Source organism: Chiloscyllium plagiosum, unplaced genomic scaffold (assembly GCF_037043375.1).
Source record: "Chiloscyllium plagiosum isolate Xiang-an unplaced genomic scaffold, Cpla_swu_hap1 HiC_scaffold_37, whole genome shotgun sequence".
In the NCBI taxonomy this organism is placed as follows: Eukaryota; Metazoa; Chordata; class Chondrichthyes; order Orectolobiformes; family Hemiscylliidae; genus Chiloscyllium; species Chiloscyllium plagiosum.
In genome coordinates, this window is record NW_028270175.1 from 22,867,971 (window position 1) to 22,887,420 (window position 19,450).

Consider the following 19,450-nt stretch of genomic DNA (forward strand, 5'->3'; position numbering starts at 1 on the left):
GGGGGTGGGCAGGCAGTGGAGAGGGGGAGAAGCTTGGTTTCATTTTGATTTACATTGTGGTGTCACTAGGGGTGCTGGGCAGCATATGGTGCTAGTGTGAATTCTCAAAATGGTGACAAATGTATTGTGTCTAAGAGAGAAAGAAAGGTTAATGTATGAGGTGTAACCTTTGAGCAGTTCTGGCCCAGTCAGAAGAAGAGCCTTTTAAAACATTGACAAAGTCTAGTCAGGGTTCACTGCATTAAAACCAAGACTCGACATCTTGTCTCCAACTATATTCATTCCCAGGAAATCTTTACCGCCCAAACTCTTTTGCCTTTTCTCCTACAAACTATAGGCTTTTCAAACTCAAGTTTACTGGCACTGAATCACCACTTCCTGATTTATCAGGTCTCCTGTCTTCCCTTTATCAGCCTCATGGTGTTCTGTATTGTGGGCGTTTGCTCTTGAATTTTTCGATGGAAAGGAATCCACTACAACCTCCCTTTGTAGCCCAGATGGCCATATAAGAAACATTGACTCATCTTCCTTGGACCTGCTGTGGGGTCTCATGTGCTGCCTGTTCTAGTCTCAGGTTTTCTGGCATCCTGAAAGCTCGAAGAGGTACAGTGAGGCCAAGTGACCTTTGTACCATGGAGTCGAATGATTCTGTAACATATCTGCTGTGTTTGCTTCCATCAAAAGTTGGGACAACTGGTGTTGGCTAATCTGAGGGTCTGTACTTGAGCTCACAGTGATAGGTTATCACATTCCATTAGCTTTTTGCTGATTAGTATCTATCTGTGATGTGGAGATGCCAGCTTTGAACTGGGGTGGACAAAGTCAAAAGTCACACGATACCAGGTTATAGTCCAACAGGTTTACTTGAAATCATAAGCTTTTGTAGCAGTGCTGCTTTGACAGGTGAAGTGGAGGGAAGCTCTTAGGCACAGAATTTATAATCGGAAAGATCACTGCAAGTTAATTCCAGGTAATTAAGTGTTTCAAAAGATAGTACAAATGATGTGAGTGGAGTGTCAACAGGCTGAATAACAAGTGAAGGGAAGACCTATGAGGTATCGTTAGTAATTTTGTAGATGACATCAAAATTGGAGGTGTAGTGGACAGCAAAGAAGCTTACCTCAGATTACAACAGGATCTGGACCAGATGGGCCAATGGGCTGAGAAGTGGCAGATGGAGTTTAATTTAGATAAATGCGAGGTGCTGCATTTTGGAAAAGCAAATCTTAGCAGGACTTATACATTTAATGGTAAGGTTCTAGGGAGTGTGGTTGAACGAAGAGACCTTGGAGTGCAGGTCATAGCTCCTTGAAAGTGGAGTCGCAGGTAGATAGGACAGTGAAGAAGGCGCTTGGTAGGAGGTCATGTTGAGGCTGTACAGGACATTGGTTAGACCACTGTTGGAATATGGCATGCAATTCTGGTGTCCTTCCTATTGGAAGGATGTAGTGAAACCTGAAAGGGTTCAGGAAAGATTTACAAGGATGTAGCCAGGGTTGGAGGATTTGATCTATATGGAAAGGCTGAACAGGCTGGGGCTGTTTTTCCTGGAGCATTGGAGGCTGAGGGGTGACCTTATAGAGGTTTATAAAATCATGAGGGGCATGGATAGGGTAAATAGACAAGGTATTTTCCCTGGGGTGGGGCAGTCCAGAACTAGAAGGCATAGATTTAGGATGAGAGGGGAAAGATATATAAGGGACCTAAGGGTCAACTTTTCCATGTACGTGTCTGGAATGGGCTGCCAGAGGCTGATACAATTGCGACATTTAAGAGGTATCTGGATGGGTACATGAATAGGAAGGGTTTAGAGGGATATGGGCCAAGTGCTGGCAAATGGGACTAGATTAGATTAGGATATCTGGTCGGCATGGACTGTTTGGACCAAAGGGTCTGTTTCTGTGCTGTACATCTCTCTGACTATATGATCCAATCAGCTGAGGCAGTGAGATAATCACAAAAAAATCAAAAATAAGATGGTGCGAGAGACAAACCAAATGGCTGGAATGATATAACATGTACAAGTGTCACATGATGAGGATCTAACCAAAGTAATCAGTAATCCAAAACTGTACGATTCTGCCAAGCAGAAACTGCTAGCCAAGCTCCGCACCCATGAAGATGGCCTCAACCATGATCTTAGCTTCATGTCGCACTACATGTGACCTCACCACACTGTTCTGTGTTGGTAAAATCTTCCTTACTGTTTTGTTTTCACGCCATCATTTTGATACCTAATTATAGTCTCTCCACCTTAATTAGTTTGTACAGTTTTGGATTACTTGTTACATTGGTTAAACCCTCATCATGGGAGTCTTATACCTATCATGTTATTCCAGCCATTTGGTTTATCTCTCGCACTTTGTTATTTTTGATTTCTTTTTGTAATTATCTCTCTGCCTAAATTAATCTGATTATAAGTCATCCCTTCACTTGCCATTCAGCTGTTGACACTTTACTCACACCATCTAACACTTATGATCACCTGCAAAGACTTCATATTCAGTTTTCAACACTCCACTCACACTATTTAAACTATTGTTTGACATGCTGAATTACCAGGAATTATCTTGCAATCATCTCTCTGCCTATAAATTTTTTGCCTGTGCACCCCCCTACTCTTCACCTGACGAAGGAGCAGGGCTCCGAAAGCTTATGATTTCAAACAAACCTGTTGGACTACTATAACCTGGTGTCGTGTGACTTCTGACTTGGTATTCACCTGCCTTGGGAGATGAGAAGGGCAAGGGTGTAGCTATTATGTCAGCTTCACTCTTTAATCCTGTGCTCCAAAAAGTCTGATTGATCCCTGAAACTGTAGAGACCGGATTCATTAAGGAGTCCAAATTGATGCAAATTTGAAAATCGATTGGAAATGGAATAAAATGAGTTTAAGATAACAATTTTTTTTTACAACAAATATGAATTCAGATAAGGAGACATTTCAGGGTCCAATTGAAAAACAGACAGCTTTGTTTCTCCCTCCTGAGCATTCATCAGCTCCTGGTTTGATCACTTGCTTCCAGCAACTTTGGTTTTCAGCTCCTTCCTCTACTTTTCTTATGGATTCTCCTGATATGATTTCTATTCAGCCCTCTTCTTCTGGAGCCGTGTCTTTCCAATAGCTGTATATCACACTTCTGTCTGTGGTCATCTTTGTACAGCATACAGCATCTTCAGTAGCAGACCCTGTCCCTTGCCTTAATCTATCAGCATGTCACTTGTCTGTTAGTTGTACCTTCATGTAAGTACATTTGAACTTCTGACCTGTATAATTACTTTGACAGGCAGCTGGAAGAATCATCGGCCTGTGAACATGCTAGTGTCCCTGGGATGTCCCCTTGCCAGTGGATGTCTTATCCAGTGCGAGCTTATTCAGTCAGTGGCAGCAGTCACCCCTGGCTAAACCACTGCCGAAGTACATTCCCCATTCCCAGGACATCCAGCATCGACGAACGATGTGGCAGGTGGAGTGATGTTGGGTATAGAGGGCAGGGGATCAAAGGGAGAGGAGAACAGGGCATCAGGAGGTGGTCCTCAGCTGTCTCCACTCTCTGCCACCTCTTGCCAATATCCAGTCCCTTGAGCATCGAGTGCCTATGGTCAAGGAACCCCTCTCCCCACTGAAGTGGTGAGATGGCCACAAGATTTTAGCTGCAGGACATGGGTCAGACCTGTCTGAGTTGACTTAACCCCAGAGGAAGCAGGCTGTGCAATGTAAATGGCCACATCAGGGCCTCATTTGGGAACGGGGCTGTAAAGTTTGGTCATGGGCCTGCCTGCCCAGAACTCTGCCCAGGTAGAGGTAGGAAGACAATGGGGTTCAGGTACAACATTAACACCCCCCACCTCACTTCCAATTGAAGGAAGGCAGTTTTATCGCTGAATATTAATTGAGTGTCTGGGTTCCAGGACTCCACTCCTGCAGATGGTGAGATTTGAAGTCAATAAAAACTGAAATTAATAGACTAATGATGGCTCTAAATCTATTGTCAATTCTCAGGGTGAAAGAAATCTGCTTCACTAATGCCCTTTAGGGAAGCAAACCACTATCCCTACCTGGTCTCGCCCACATGTGACTCCAGACCCACAGCAAAATGGCTGACTCTTAACTGTCCTCTGGACAATAAATGCTGGCCTAGCGAATGATGCCCATATCCCATGAATGAATTTTTAAACGTGGCGTCCTGCCTCCAAATTGTCCAGGTTATGGAATCTGAATATCAGCATAATGAATTTTGTAATAGTTTATTGGTGTTTAGTTTAAACAAGACTATTTAAATAAATCAATGTCACTTGGTCTCCATGTGTTGAAACAGGAGACAAGCTGCTTCCTCATCTAGTGAGTGAGACACAAAGGTGTTGAGCCCTGGAAGCCATTGTCTGATACAAACACCTGTTGCCTTGAGTCCAAATGATGTTTCAGTTCTCACCAAACTTCCTTATGACAATGACATGCAGCCTGCCTGAACCCCATGCATTTTAATATCTCGTACACTAATGTGACAAGTTGGGGCTGGGAGTGTTCATGAAGATAGCGGGTAAGCAGCTAACATACCCAGTGCATTACTCTCCTTGCACACTGCATGCATAGCTGAACGGTGAGAGTTGTGAAACACAGGATGATTGAAGAACCATTTACTGAGGGACATTAAAGCATCGCCTCAGAGAAATTGGTTCCATAGGGAATACAGTTTGGCAGTGAGAAAAAAATGTCTTGCATCACATTGGACCTCAGGACATCTGCAAAGCACTTTACGCTAAATTAAGTACTTTTGAAGCAAAGTCACTCTTAGATATTTTCTAATCAACTTGTTCAGTGATGTTATTACACACTTCTGGAGCAGGTAGGACTTGAACCCAGAGCTCCTGGCTCAGAGGTACGACACTACCCCTGCACCACAGGAGCCCCAAAAGCTTTTAGTCAACCTGTGAAACTGTAGGATACATGAAGATTCCACCGGCAGCAATGCAACAGTGCCCAGACATTTCAATTTTCTGTTGTGTTAGGAATATTGTTCACCGTACCCAGACAGGGATTAATTCAACATCTTATCCCAAAAGCTGCAACACAAACCAGTGAACATCTGTACCTTGTGCTCATGCCACTGGAATGGGAGTTGAAACACACCTCAAACCTTTTTGGATTTAGCTACTAAAGTGTCACACACACGGTCAGAAGAGGTAGGGGGTGTTTAAGGGGGAGGTGATCTGAAACTGCCAATTTCAGGCTTGCCTGTATCTATGGTCTACTGAATGTTACAGGGTCCTGAGAGGAGAATTACTTTGTCCCTAGTGTTCACCCAACAATGATTCAGCCATTGTAACTGATCAATAGTGAGTAGCTTCCATTGTGGGGAACGTATAAGGAGGAAGTCTCAGTGAATGAACTGGAAAAAGGAAGCGGACAGCATCACTCAAGGTTAGGATTTCAAACCGAATTTATTAACAGTTTTTCAAAAGACAATAAGAAAGCAGACACAAGGCAACAGTCAAAAGTGTAAATTTTACAAAGATAATCAGTTGCAGAATGCATCAGTCTGAGTACAACATTCAGTACAGACAAGGGAAAGCTAGCACAAGCTCATGACAAAGCAGGCAATAAGAGGGTTAAGTTGCGTAGCATATTTACAGCTGTACAGCAAGACTCCATCCTACAGTATTTCTACATAACTTTTCACAAATACTTTAGTTAAACTGCAGGTTTTGTACTTTCTACGATATCTAACAGACACTTAACTAGCTGTTGTGTTTTGCCAACTCATTGTTTGACATCAACATCCAACTATCCGTCTTTATTATCCCCACCCTCAATTTCCACCAGCCCGCAAGCCCTCTCTCTCCAATCCCTGGACTATCTCCTGCCCTGAACGGCATCTACTCTTAATGTTATCTTCCTTGATGTTATGTTTTCCTTCACCCAGTGGCTCAACCAATGCCACCCAGTGTCCACGTGTGTTTTTAGCAGGGCTCAGTGAATAGTCATTAGGATGGCAAAACCCTTTCTTCCATCCCACTGCACTAACCAACTAACCAGCCCCCCTCCCCCAGTCAACTGCAGGCCAATTCTCACACCCATCACTAACCTACATAAAATTAGTGAACTCCATACTGAAACTAGGACCTCTTGATCAGGAAAGGTCCATTCCATACAGACAGTGTGTTACTAACTAAACCACAAAGCAAGGAAGGGGACTCTGTTTTTAAAATCTGAACTTTCATTCCATTAACTGAGAATTGGACCCATCTATCTATTGCTAACCTAGATTCAGTGCACATCAGTTGTGTCTTTTTCCAGTCTTTAGCAGGAAGTAACAGCCTCATTGATTGTGGAATAAATGGTGTTAGATAAATCACTTGCCTTTTTAAAAATGTTTGAATTGTTTTATATTGGAAACCATTTTTTCCCCATAGTTACCCCCCTATCCAATGGTCATGCAGTGGTTTATCCTAGTGTGGAGGGGAAAAGTGGCTTACATTTGGTCTTGGTCTTTTCAACAAACAAAAGTTTACAAAGCGGCAGTCTTGCAAGAGTCTTTATAGGTCTGTACAGATCCCGGACAATCACCCTGATTCCTTCAGGAAGTTTCTCACAGAAGGCTGGTGATACAGTGTGTTCTGAGGCCTGGGTTCAGATCCAGTCTAGGCTGTGGAGATGAGAGTTTCTCTGCACAGGTTCTATGTGAAATTGGTTTGTCCTGCTCCAAATAATCTCTTCCCATCATCAACTTATGGGCATCTTGGGTGAGTTTCTGACTGCTTATTAGGTTTGGTGAAAGAGCTGTTGCTGAAACTATTCTTCTATTCCTGAGTGGACCTGATAGGGACTGTGGATGCTGTAGGTTGGAAAGTTCCTACTTTTCAACTCAATGTAAAGTTAAAAAGAAATTGTTGGAGTGCCAGAACAGTCTGTCAGAATTAGGTCTTCAAACATCTCCATGCATGAGCAGAGCTACATTGAGCTACAATTGTAAGCTTTAATGAACCAGATCAGAAAATAGCACAAAATAGTGTTGTACAGAATATAGCTTCTACCTGATAGAAAACTCCTGTCCCTTTCATTTCAGGTTATCTACAGACTCCAGCACAAATAGCCTCACCATCATTTTACAGAATGACTATCCCAATTCCTAATAGATGATTGTGATGAGGGATGGCTGGCTGCGGAATGTTTATAATTGTTTGTGAGTTTCTTCGAAATTCCATGAAGAACCAAAAGCTCCTAATCTATAATGGAGACTTGGATGAAATGTAAGCATCTTCAAAACAGATGGTTCTGAAAGAGGAATAGAAAGTTTGGTTCCTCAGAATTGTGCAGTCAAGTTCAGGAGGGAACTTGATAAAAACAAGGGCTGCAGATGCTGGAAACCAGATTCCAGATTAGAGTGGTGCTCGAAAAGCACAGCAGGTCAGGCAGCATCCGAGGAGCAGGAACATTGACGTTTCGGGCAAAAGCCCTTCATCTATTCCTGATGAAGGGCTTTTGCCTGAAATGTCGATTTTCCTGCTCCTCGGATGCTGCCTGACCTGCTGTGCTTTTCCAGCACCACTCTAATCTGGAATCAGGAGGGAACTTGTGCTCCATTGTCATTTCAATCTGCAAGCATCAATACCACATCCAATTTACACAGATGGCTTAAACAGCAATGGCTTGGTTTGCCTTACCTCTGCAGAATCTGGAGACACGAGTTCTACCCTGATTTATTACAGCTTGGGACAGTCTCTAGTGACTGCTCAGAATGTAAATGTGTGCGTGTGGAGCGTTTTCAGGGATTTGGCACTGGGCCAATGGTTTCTGCCAGAGAAAGAAAAACTGCATCATGACAACATTACCCATCGGCCTGATGAATAAGTAGGAACTCCTTAATCTCAGCCCAACAGATGCTGTTTACAGCTTGTCCTTTCAGGGACTGGGAGCTCTCCTGCTAGACTGTCAGGAGCCTGCAGGCAGCACTGAATTGTGGTCACCTTGAACTCTTCCTTACCAAATGAAACCAGTAGAATTTTTTAGATCAATAATTCTGTTACACCTCTGTTACTAATACGTATTGTATCCCTCACATATGTTGACAACTTTTAAAAGAGAGCCTTACTTTTTAGGGGTGAAATGTGAGGTGGTATTAGTACAAGATAATTATTTGCTAAGACTATATCTCAAAACCTCCAAACAGAAAAGGAACGATAATATAGTTATCATGTAGAAATGAAACACTGCAAAAGAAATATTAAAAGCTTCAGTAACACAGGCATTTAAATGTGTGGAGTAATGTACAGGTTGTAATCCAGAGCCATGAGTTCAAAACCCACTAATCAGATACATTAAACTTTGAATAAAAAGCTAAAATCTATAATGTTGCCAGTGAAACTACTAGACTGTTGTAAAACTCAAATGGTTCTTTAAAATGTATTTAGGGAAGGAAACATGCCATTTTAGTCTGGGCCTTTAGGTGACTGGTCTCACAGCAATGTGGTTGATTCTTAAATATTTTCTGAAATGGCCCTGCACTTGGTTTGACCACCGCCCTCACAAGGGAATTAGCGAGGGCCACTGAATTATGGCCTTACCAATAATACCCATGGAGCCTTTACTATCCTTAAAGACAGGATTGAGTAAACTCAAATCAGTGTCATGTAAAAATGAGGCCCATTAGAGATGCATTCAGCTGGCAGTTGAAGCAACCTGCAGAGAGTCGAAGAACTCCCACTCTCACTAACAGTCAATTCAAGGCAGGTCAGAATTCCTGAGGGAGGATCAATACTCCTGAAAGTGCACTGTTTGAACCCTGAAGTTATTTGCTGAATGCCCACTCCTGGTAAATTTTTGCCTAAAAATCACATGTAGATGATGCGAATGATCACTGAGTCAATTGCTGAATTGTGCAACTTCTTAGGGGGTCTACCTTAAAGGGGAATTGGCAGCTAGCTACACAAGTGCCCTGTGACCATTGAATTGTTAGACACTAACGTTTTGGCAATTTCTCTAATCTAACGTACTGTCCTGCAGTGCGACGAGGTGGGAGCATTCAGCCATAATTCCTAACACAGTCGTCTCTCCTAACTGGAGATTGTTTGCCTAACCTGCTAACAGCATTGAGTTGCATCTCTATCAGTGACGGACAAGTGAGAGGGGAAACAGTGCTAAATCCCACTTCTGACAATTCTATCAGTTCCAGACAAGAAATCACATATTTTGAGCAGCAGTTTTATGGAGCTTGAAGGGTGAGAGATGATGGTGGTATATATTAATATTTTACACTGTTGCTTTCTGCCAAAAGACATGTTTTTCAACTTGTAAGGATCTTGCACAATGTTATGCACAGCATTTAATTAGAGATGCTGGGTGTCAAAAATCAATTTGAAAACATTGCTCCGTACACAGAAAGTACAAGAAAAAGTCTCAAAATGAAAAGCAATTTTTTTTGTTGAAACTGTACCTGTGGGACCTGTTGATTCAGGTTTTGTTGCAAATTAAACAGCTTTCACAGAATGCATTAAAAGAGATCTATTGAAAACTTGCCATGTGCTCTAGTAATCTACGCTAAACTAAGCAGTAGAAATCTGCACAGGTGCGTCACACTAAATAAAAGCTCAGAGACATTTTATGCCTGTACTGTGCCAAATACAAAACAAAGTGTGTCAATTTAAAAAAATACACTCTATGGTGTTACAAAAAAAAACCCCACAAATCTCCAACAATAAACACAGTTACCTGTATTCATTTTTTTTTCATTGCACTATTCCTCTGGGCAATTCATATAAATAAACATTTAAAACAACACTTTCACTGTTGAGAGAACTCACAAAGTTAACAGAAAACAATACTGTAGGTAGGAAAAGTGCACAAAGTTGTTTTATACATAAAATCTAATTCATATTCTATTTCATTTTAAATAAATTGTCCCAACCAGAACAAAACTCCATTTTAATATTTACAGAACTTGATTTCCCCTTAAAATGCGTGATTTTGTTTTGAGAAACAGAATGTTGTAACCACCTTTTTTTTTAATATATCAAGCAATACACATCAACACATGACACCTACTGTACAGGCACAAGGGCAGATTCTGTCCTATACGTGTAACTAAGGTCACCTGGTCTGTTTACAATAATTACAACATCAAGATTAAAAACAAAAAGGTCAGTGTTACCATGGAACCCAATTACAGAAAACAATCATCTTCCTTCTAAACTGCTCAGGTTCTGATTACAGTACTAGATGCAGCATCTCAACAAAGCAATGTTTGATTAGTTAAAAGATCAAAATAGTTCATATGGCTCAACACTTCCCTATTCCATTGCATTTCTGGGAATATTCTTCACCATAGAAAAGTTGAATATAGTATAAAGGAATATTTAGTTGCCATTTCAAGTTATTTAATAGTAATTCATTGGCAAACTAACCCTGGCTGCTTAAAAACTGAGATTATTAAAGAAGGTCCCTTAGGACCACATCTTGCTTGGCAGGCATTTGCTGATTAATTGGAATTTTTTCTCTGTAACCGAGGCAATGAGTTTTGCAGCACCAATGTAAAACCAAATCAGAGCACATGATTTCAAGACTTCTCATCTCAACCTAGCAAATACCCTCAGACATCATCAGTCCTGTACAGAGTTGGTGAAAGCAGAGAAGGGTTTGTCTGAAGTTTAATTCTTTATTTGTGACCTGTGTAACAGTTTCCAGTAGAAACAAATGATTTAGAATAAATTTTTGATTCTGTTTCTTTTATAACTGAAAGACTTGTTCACCTCCTCCCCTCTGGGTTCTTAAAAATGTTATTTATTTCTTTGAAATGCACGCCCATAAAATCTCCTTTGTAGTTTCCTGGACTTTACTCCCCTCACTCAGAGTGTCCACAGTTAGCAGCAATATCTATCTCCAGTTAGCAGGGGCCAGAGGAAACCCACAAATACCTAATTTTCTCCAAGGTCAAAGCTCTCAACTACAATTCCTTGGGTGTTACTGTAAGATTCTCACTTTGTTCACTATGCTGGACGCCCTCTTGAGAATCATGAATATTTGCAGATAAAAGTGAAGTACTGCAGATACTAGAGATTGGAAATAAAAACAGAAAGTGCGCTGAGAAACCCAGCAGGGATAGCAGCATCGGTTTGGAGTACCAAAGAACTCTATTTCTCTCTCCATCGAAGGTGCCAGACTGGCTGAGTTTCTCCAGCATTTTCTGCTTTTACCTACAAATTATTGGCAGATCTGTTTATCTGCTGGTGGTAGATGGTAAGGTGACTGATCTGAGTCAGTTTGGGAATGTGTTGAGCTAAGCAAGGGTCTGTACATTAATCTGGACTTACAGTTTGCCCTTCAGGGTTCCAATAGAAAAGAGCCAAGAAGAATTACATTAAAAACAGCATATCTTTTCTAAAAAAACAAACCAAGCTATGAGGAAATGATCGATTCTTAATTGCAGGCAATAATGTAACAAATATTCATGGCCTTATAGAAGAACATTCCACTCCTATCTGCTGTTGATTTGTTACCAGAAACTTATAGTACTCGTACTTAACTGAGCATCCTGGGTTTAATTGGAGGGGCTGAGACAGACTTCATTTTGAAGTCCAAAATATTTAAAAGTTTAATTTAATTTATAAAGGTAAAATTTTAAACTTTAAAATCTCAACCCCAGTTATGATTTTGTTTTCCTTCCCTGCTGTCCAAAGATCGCTGACTCAGGGCGTACAGTTTCACAGCTGTCAGCAACACTCTGTACATCATGTAACTGCTCTACAGACTGGGGACTGGCAAGCCTTTTCAATGGGGGAGTGGTGGCATGGGGTAGGGTATCAGTGCTGAACCTAATCCTGTTCTCAACCCAACTTGATAGCTATCAGGAATGGAAACCTTTGTGAGTTTGTCCTCCCTCACCCAGGGAGCCTCCAGATCAACGAGAGCATCTCTACTTGCACCTAGTGAGACCTGATAGTTTGGCAAAGACTTGCTGACCTTTATCGGCTGGTGTCTTGTAACTGAGCACATCAACCCACGAATCCACAAAGGACATTAGTGTGTGGAATGTTTGTGAATTATTACTTAAATCCATGCTTTACAGTAACCACATTGAGACTGAAAAATGTGAAGGAAGGATCTGTTCACACAACACAAAATAAACTTTAAGCACAGCCCTTTTCTTCTTTCACCATCAGTGCCAGCTGTATGTATAAGGTCATAAAGAAAACAGCTCATCGCCCCACCATCCATAACAGAAATGTGTAGTCAAAAGAGGCCCAGTTTGTCATTACTACATCACCCAGCCAGGTTAGTTAGTGCTGTTTCCCTAGCATTCATCTATCTTTAGGCTGATAAACTCCTGAATGCACTTCCTGTACTGAAGCTCAGTAGGACTGCTGCTAGGATATTGACCTGGCTGGCCAAATGGGCCTTCCGTTTCCCGCATCTCTTCATTCATTCTTGCCAGTCGCAATCTGTGGGCAAAAAGAGGGAGCAAATTAACATTTTTTGGGCAACAAGAGAGCGTTCTTCAGAGAGGAACTCTCCTCAAATTAAGCCTTGGATTTTATGCTAACATCCTAATTTGGGCAGTGGTAATGTGGATTTGTCATTCATTACCTCTCTTTCATCTGGAACCTGTGCTAAATTCCTACTCAGATTAACTGAATGAACCTATTAATTTTTTTCTCTGGATAAGTGACTTTAAAATGCTTTTCAACAGGTTTTCTAATGGGGATGAAGCTGCCTAATTGGCTCTATCACTTATTGGCCCATGCTTTGTGCATCATTCTGATGAAGGGCTCAATTTAAACATCCAATGTGGTAGCAAATAGGCAGCTGGTTACTATACGTTCTTTACACTGGAGCCCATAGGAATGGAAAGGTACGAACCAGGTAAAATCCAGCAACTTCTTAACTACTGTTTATTTTATACCACTGCTGAAAGCTATCACCTCTACTGTGCTATTAGCCATAGATTAACTTCTAGATTTCTTACATGTCACGGAGAGTGGTTCATGGGTGGAATGAACTTGCAGAAAAAGTGGTGGATGGGATACAGTTACGACATTTAAAAGACAGTTGGTTAAGTACATGAATAAGAAATGTTTGGAAGGATATGGGACAAGCACAGGGAGGTGGGACTAGTTTTATTTGGCATTATGGCCTGCATGGACTGGATGGACCAAAGGGTCTGTTTCCCTGCTGTTTGACTTTATGACTTTTTTTTTTAGTGTGGAGAGCATCAAAACCAAGCCTAATCCTGTCCACACACAACACTTCCAATTGTCCTCACCTTGGTTACAATATTCAGCCACATCACGAAGGCCGCCAAGTCTAAGATACTGCTTGCCCTCTATGTGCAAGTACCTTTGAGGCCATAGGAGTGTGCTGCCCAACTCCTTCCAACCTTGCCTCAGAAGGACTGTAACTGAGAGAGTCCCTGAAGACAGTCTGCTTAGCGTGATACCCGATAGACTCAAGTCACTGGCTGCAGTCAGAGGTTACCAATGGAACAATGGCAAAAATGAATTTAGAAAATACAGTCGAACTCACAAACTTTCACTTGAACATGAGCAATACATTTCAAACTTGATAATAGTGATCATTTTTATTGTGTGCAATAAAAGTAGAAAGGAGAATTTTTGAGCAAAACTGTAAAAGAATTCCGGATTTGATAGGTGGCAACAATTATCAAACAGCGTAGTGAAGACAGGAGAAAGGAGCTTACAGAGTCACTATGTCTGCATTAGCTGCTTGAACAGCGATGCTGAGTGGATCCTGCCCATCATCGTCCACTGCATTCTGACTGGCTCCTCGCTTGAGAAAAAGACAGACCTGACTGGGAACAGACAAGGCGAGAGAAGGTGAGAAAACATCGGTTTCATGCAAACTTTCAGAACTTACATGTAAATAGCACCTATCACATTAAAACCTTCCAAGATGCTCAGTAAGCAACGAACATGTTTACTGTTCCAAGTATTTGGTGGTGGTGGTTTGGGGGGGGAGGGAGGGAGGGAGGGGGTTGGAGCTGGGATTTAATCTTAAAACCCACAATTAGGCAGTTTCAGGGTACTAGGCAAAAGTGAGGACTGCAGATGCTAGAAACCAGAGTTTAGATCAGAGTGGTGCTGGAAAAGCACAGCAGGTCAGGCAGCATCCCAGGAGCAGGAAAATTGAGGTTTCAGGCAAAAGCCCTTCATCAGGAATCAGGGTACTGCCAAGAAATATTTATTCATACAATAAAGGGTAGTGAAAAGGTGGAACTCTTTTCCAAAAAGCTGAGTTTGGTTGGGTGGGTTGGTGGTGAGGATTTTCAAAACTGGAGTCGTTAGTTAAGATATTGAAAGATGTAGCATCAAAGTGGCCAAATGGAGTTCACATAAAGAACAGGTAAGATTTAACTGAAGCACTGGACAGACCTGAGTGGTTGCATGGCCTCCACCTGTTGCTACCTGGGTGTATCTATTAATTTTCACTCTATTTCTGACTGACACCGAGCAATCGGTCAAAGAGTGCCTGTGTCACCCTTTCAATGAGCTGCTACTGATAAAATGAGCTGAGTGCTGAAACCCAATGTTGAAACATTCCATGATTTTATGAACCCATACTTCTTGGGCTGAATCTATTTCCCCCCCCCCCCCCCAAACGTTGCTCTCATCTTCAAAGCTGGAGATGGGGCAGCATGGTGGCTCAGTGGTCAGCACTGCTGCCTCACAGTGCTAGGGGCCTCGGCTTGATTCCACCCTTGGAGTTTGCACGTTCTTCCAGTGTCTGCATGGGTTTCTGCCAGATGGCCTGGTTTCCTCCCACAGACTGAAGATGTGCGGGTTAGATGGATTGGCCACAGGAAATGCAGGGTTATGGGGATAGGGTGGGATGCCCTTCAAAAGGTCCATGCAGACTGGAGGGGCCAAATGGCCTCTTTCTACACTGTGTAGGTATTCTATGATTGTATGGAGACTGAAGTAGGAAGTCAGGAGGAGGAGAAAATGTGAAAAAGATTCAAGTTTGGAGAAAGTACAAAATAAAAACAGAATAAGAGAAAAGTAAAGGATAAAAAGAACAGGGCATAGAGGATGTATGTTATCAATATCTTGATTGCTTAATCCTACAACAATGTTTGTGCAATGTTTGTATAATTGTAATGTCTCTGACACAGCTCAAAAACTGAAGTCTGACAAAATCAGGGAGACCAGAACCTCCAGGAATTTCACTGGAGCATGAAGGGAAAAGAAGAGATAAAAAACCAAAGAGAGAGAGACAGTAGGAGGAGTGATCAAAAACGTTGTCAGGCATGTGGGTTTGGAGGATGTGTGATAGCGAGGGGAGAAAATTGCATTGAGTGAGAACTAGGCACCTGAAGGATCAACAGCTACCGAAAGGAAGAGAAGGCCCAAACCAAAGGAATGGGGAGGGGGCTGGAGGAAGCCAAGACAATGGAAGGAATTCATCACGAGGATATACATTTTAAATGACAGACTCTGAGACACCAGCAGACATTGCAAATTATTGAGGAATGATGTAGTGAAAGCCGTAGAGTCATAGAGATGTACAGCATGGAAACAGACCCTTCAGTCCAACCTGTCCATGCTGACCTAATCTAGTCCCATTTGCCAGCACTTGGCCCATATCCCTCTAAACCCTTCCTATTCATGTACCCATCCAGATGCCTTTTAAATGTTGTAATTGTACCAGCCTCCACCACTTCCTCTGGCAGCCCATTCCAGACATGTACATGGGAAGGTTGACCCTTAGTTCCCTTATATATCTTTCCCCTCTCATCTTAAATCTATGCCCTCTAGTTCTGGACTGCCCCACCCCAGGGAAAAGACCTTGCCTATTTACCCTATCCAGGCCCCTCATGATTTTATAAATCTCTATAAGGTCACCCCTCAGCCTCTGATGCTCCAGGGAAAACAGCCCCAGCCTGTTCAGCCTCTCCCTATAGCTCAAATCCTCCAACCTGGCAACACCTATGTAAATCTTTTCTGAACCCTTTCAAGTTTCACGATATCCTTCCGATAGAGTATGAGGTGGGATACACGCAGTTAAGCTTTTAATTAGTCTCTGGAGGATGGAATTTGGGGGAAAGGCCAGGGGTATGCTGAAGTCATAGTCCAGAGGACTGCTGTCTCGTGATGGAGAGAGACAAACTGATGATGGCTAACTTTGAGGGTCACCATGCCTCAGGCAAGGAGTAAGGAGGCAGTTGAAAAGACAACACTATTATGAGAACATAAGCCAGTGGGGGAATTGAACCTGTGCTGTTGGGATAACTCTGCATCCCAAACCAGTGAACCAGCCAATCAGCCAACTGAGCTAACTGTTCAGAGGAAATTGAGCATGGATGTGATAAAGGCCTGTATGAGGTTTCAGCAGTAGATGGACTGAGGCACGAGTGGCTTTCATGAAGGAAGGGATAAGCTGGGCAGGACCGAACTGGATGCTGAGATAGCAAACAGTTCAACTCAGCTCGAAGTGGTCATGGAGCATAGGGATGAGCCATTGACAAGGTATCACTGAGGTCAGTCTTTCCCATGTTTAGTTGAACTAAGTTGTCGCTTGCACAGGACTGGGCATTAAATGTGTAATCAGACAACACAGAAGAGGGCAGAAGAGCTTGATAGGGATTAAGGTTAAAAAATATCCTCAAAAGGATTTCAGTTCTTCGCCAAATTACTACCCACCTCAGCAGATATTACAGGTATTCCTTACCCAGTGTGTCCCAGATAGGTGGCATGATGAATCGGCCCACGACCTCGAATATCTTTTTGATTTACATCAGCCCCATTTTGAAGTAGGAATTCACAAGCAACAAGTGAACCCTGTCGAAAACACAAAAAGCAAAAGATAAAACAATCTTTCCAAGTGAAGCTGCATTTCACCTGTACCTCCTCCAAGCTTGTGTATTGTATTCACTGTACCCAGAGTGGCCGACCTTATATTGGAGAAACCAAACAGACTGGGTGACCAGTTTGCAGAACACCTCCAGTCTGTGTGCAAGCAGGAACCCGACCTTCCTGTAGCCAGTCATTTTAACACAGCGTCCTGCTCGCCTGTCCATTTAGCATGCTGCTACACTCCTACAGATTCACACACCCATGCACACCCTTCCTCATACACAAGCTCTCTTTCATTTGCACACACCTACATCCCCCAACACATGCACCCTCTCACACATACCTATCTCACATACACTTAACCAAGCTTATACACACACACACTCTATCACGTGCACAAACTGGAGGAACATCTCATCTTCAGACTTGGCACTTTACAGTACACATTATACAGTAAATACTTTCAAATTATGAACTAACTCCCCATTTCTTCCCTTTCTTTCAGCCCTACTTGTTACATTTTCTGTTACTATGTCCTATATTCCCCCCCCCCCCCTCCCCAACCCCACTGGGACTGTCTGTTCTTTCCAGTCTGGCAGTTAGTCACAACGTTGTTCTGCCATGCTCACATTCCGATCACTTAATCTGAACTTTCTCCCCCAGCATTCTACACTACACCCCTGCCCCAACCTCTCAACTATTGTACAAATGCTGCCCCTTCCGCAATTCACTTCAGCTCTGGTGAAAAGGCATCTAGACTCAAAACATTAGCTTGGTCTCTCTCCATGGATGCTGCCTGACCCACTGTGATCTCCAGCACTTGTTGTTTTCAGTCAAAAAAAAAAAGCAAAGTACTTCCAATCCAAGCTGAAGATGTGTTGCTGGAAAAGCGCAGCAGGTCAGGCAGCATCCAGGGAACAGAAGAATCGACGTTTCGGGCATAAGCCCTTCTTCAGGAATGAGGAAAGTTTGTCCTGTTCGATTCTCCTGTTCCCTGGATGCTGCCTGACCTGCTGCGCTGTTCCAGCAACACATTTTCAGCTCTGATCTCCAGCATCTGCAGACCTCACTTTCTCCACTTCCAATCCTAGCCCAGGAATGATAATCTAATGAGAGTGCCAATCTGGTGCAGTCTGGATGGAATGCTAAAAGGTTCTCTGTCCACATCCCCTCTTTAGCAATTACGTAGATTCTGCAACGGCAACTCCCGAACCCACACCCTCCAGCAAGGAGTAGGACAAAACTCTGTGAAGGACGATCAGTGAACCCACCCCAATGACTGCTTGAATGAGCGGTGTTTTATTTTCATCCTCATCATTAACCCAGTTGACGTCAGCAGCATGGGCTAAGGCCTCAGCCATGACAGCCAGATTGCGAGCTTGTGCTGCCTTGTACACGAGGATGCCAGGGTGTAGCTCTCGGAGATCTTCAGAGTCGGAAGCTTCTGCCTCAATCTCTGCCTCACCGCTCGACTCCTCTGAAACCTCACTCACTGTGAATAGAAAAGCAACAGTGAGGCAGTTCTCCTCAGCCCAGCCTCTCCATTTGACCCTCTCTAATGAGTGATTAGATCCAGGGGACAGTGACAAAACTCATGGGCTCCAGTGCTGCTCTGGGCCCCCCTCTCCATCCCCAACCACCTGACTCAAGCACAGCAAACCTCTAGGTGCCTGGCCTCAGTTATAGGACCCTGATGTATTCACATCACTGTCCCGAGCCCTAATAAGATTGCATATTATTAGCAGGGCACAGGTTAACATTAATCCAGGGTTGATGTCCAACACAATGTGTCAGCAGAGAATAGAGCCCAGACACATAGGGCTGCGCAAGATTCTGGATGTGCGCATATGCAAGCTGCTACAATTTTCCAGCCTTGCATTATTTACTGAAAACCTTGTCTGCAGGTGGAACACCGCAGCAAACCCATCTTTGTGTATTCAGTCTTCAGCCATTTCAGAGAATCATTAGAAAATCATTAAGTGGTGACAGGTGTTACTGTTCGCAGGAAGTGTGAAGGTGGGGATGTTACTGTTGGTACCATACCAGAGATTGACAGAATGAGAATTTCTGTAGAACTCATTGATAAAACAAGTAATCATTTCAAAAAAAAGAATGATGATTCCCTTTTTAAAAAATTACAAGTCATTTGCTCTTTTCTGGAAGCTGTATACCCATGTGGGGTATTATCCCACAGGCATTGGCAATTCTCTCACTTTCCCTAGTGGCCAATTATCTTTATGTGAGCACAAACCATTTAGGTTATTTGGCCTTGGGATGCATCACAATCTACTTTATCCTGTCAAATCCATTAAAGTACATTTTCCAGAAAGCCTGTAGTCCGGAATGAGACCAAACTGGATGTAAATGATCAGATTTTAAGTCTTAAAATCCACTTTGAGAGTCACTTTTATAAGAAAGTTGATAGGCTATGATATTGCTGACCAGAGTTGTAGCATGTCGAGACATTTGATTACATTGAAATTGAGCGTCAATCCTCAAACAACATCCCTGAGCCAAGACCTTGGCAGGAAGAAACTGGAACCAGGACTAACCTTCTTCAGTGACACTGTCCACCACTGTGCCGAATACCAGGATATCAGTGCTGCCATCAGTGCTGCCGCCCAGGCCACTATCGCTGCTCAAACCT

At 42.8% G+C, this 19,450-nt stretch overlaps 1 protein-coding gene across 1 annotated transcript in view; it reads right to left on the reverse strand.

Annotated features, from left to right (window-relative positions):
- Positions 1 to 19,450, reverse strand: part of acap3a (ArfGAP with coiled-coil, ankyrin repeat and PH domains 3a) — a 328,671-nt gene that overhangs the window by 6,775 nt on the left and 302,446 nt on the right. Inside the window, exons 20-24 of the mRNA XM_087980463.1 lie at positions 19,356 to 19,448; positions 18,075 to 18,295; positions 16,679 to 16,788; positions 13,692 to 13,802; positions 12,374 to 12,435 (exon numbers count right to left, since the gene is read on the reverse strand). Coding sequence (XP_087836589.1) covers positions 12,374 to 12,435; positions 13,692 to 13,802; positions 16,679 to 16,788; positions 18,075 to 18,295; positions 19,356 to 19,448 — 597 coding nt within the window. The remainder of the gene's footprint in view (positions 1 to 12,373; positions 12,436 to 13,691; positions 13,803 to 16,678; positions 16,789 to 18,074; positions 18,296 to 19,355; positions 19,449 to 19,450) is intronic.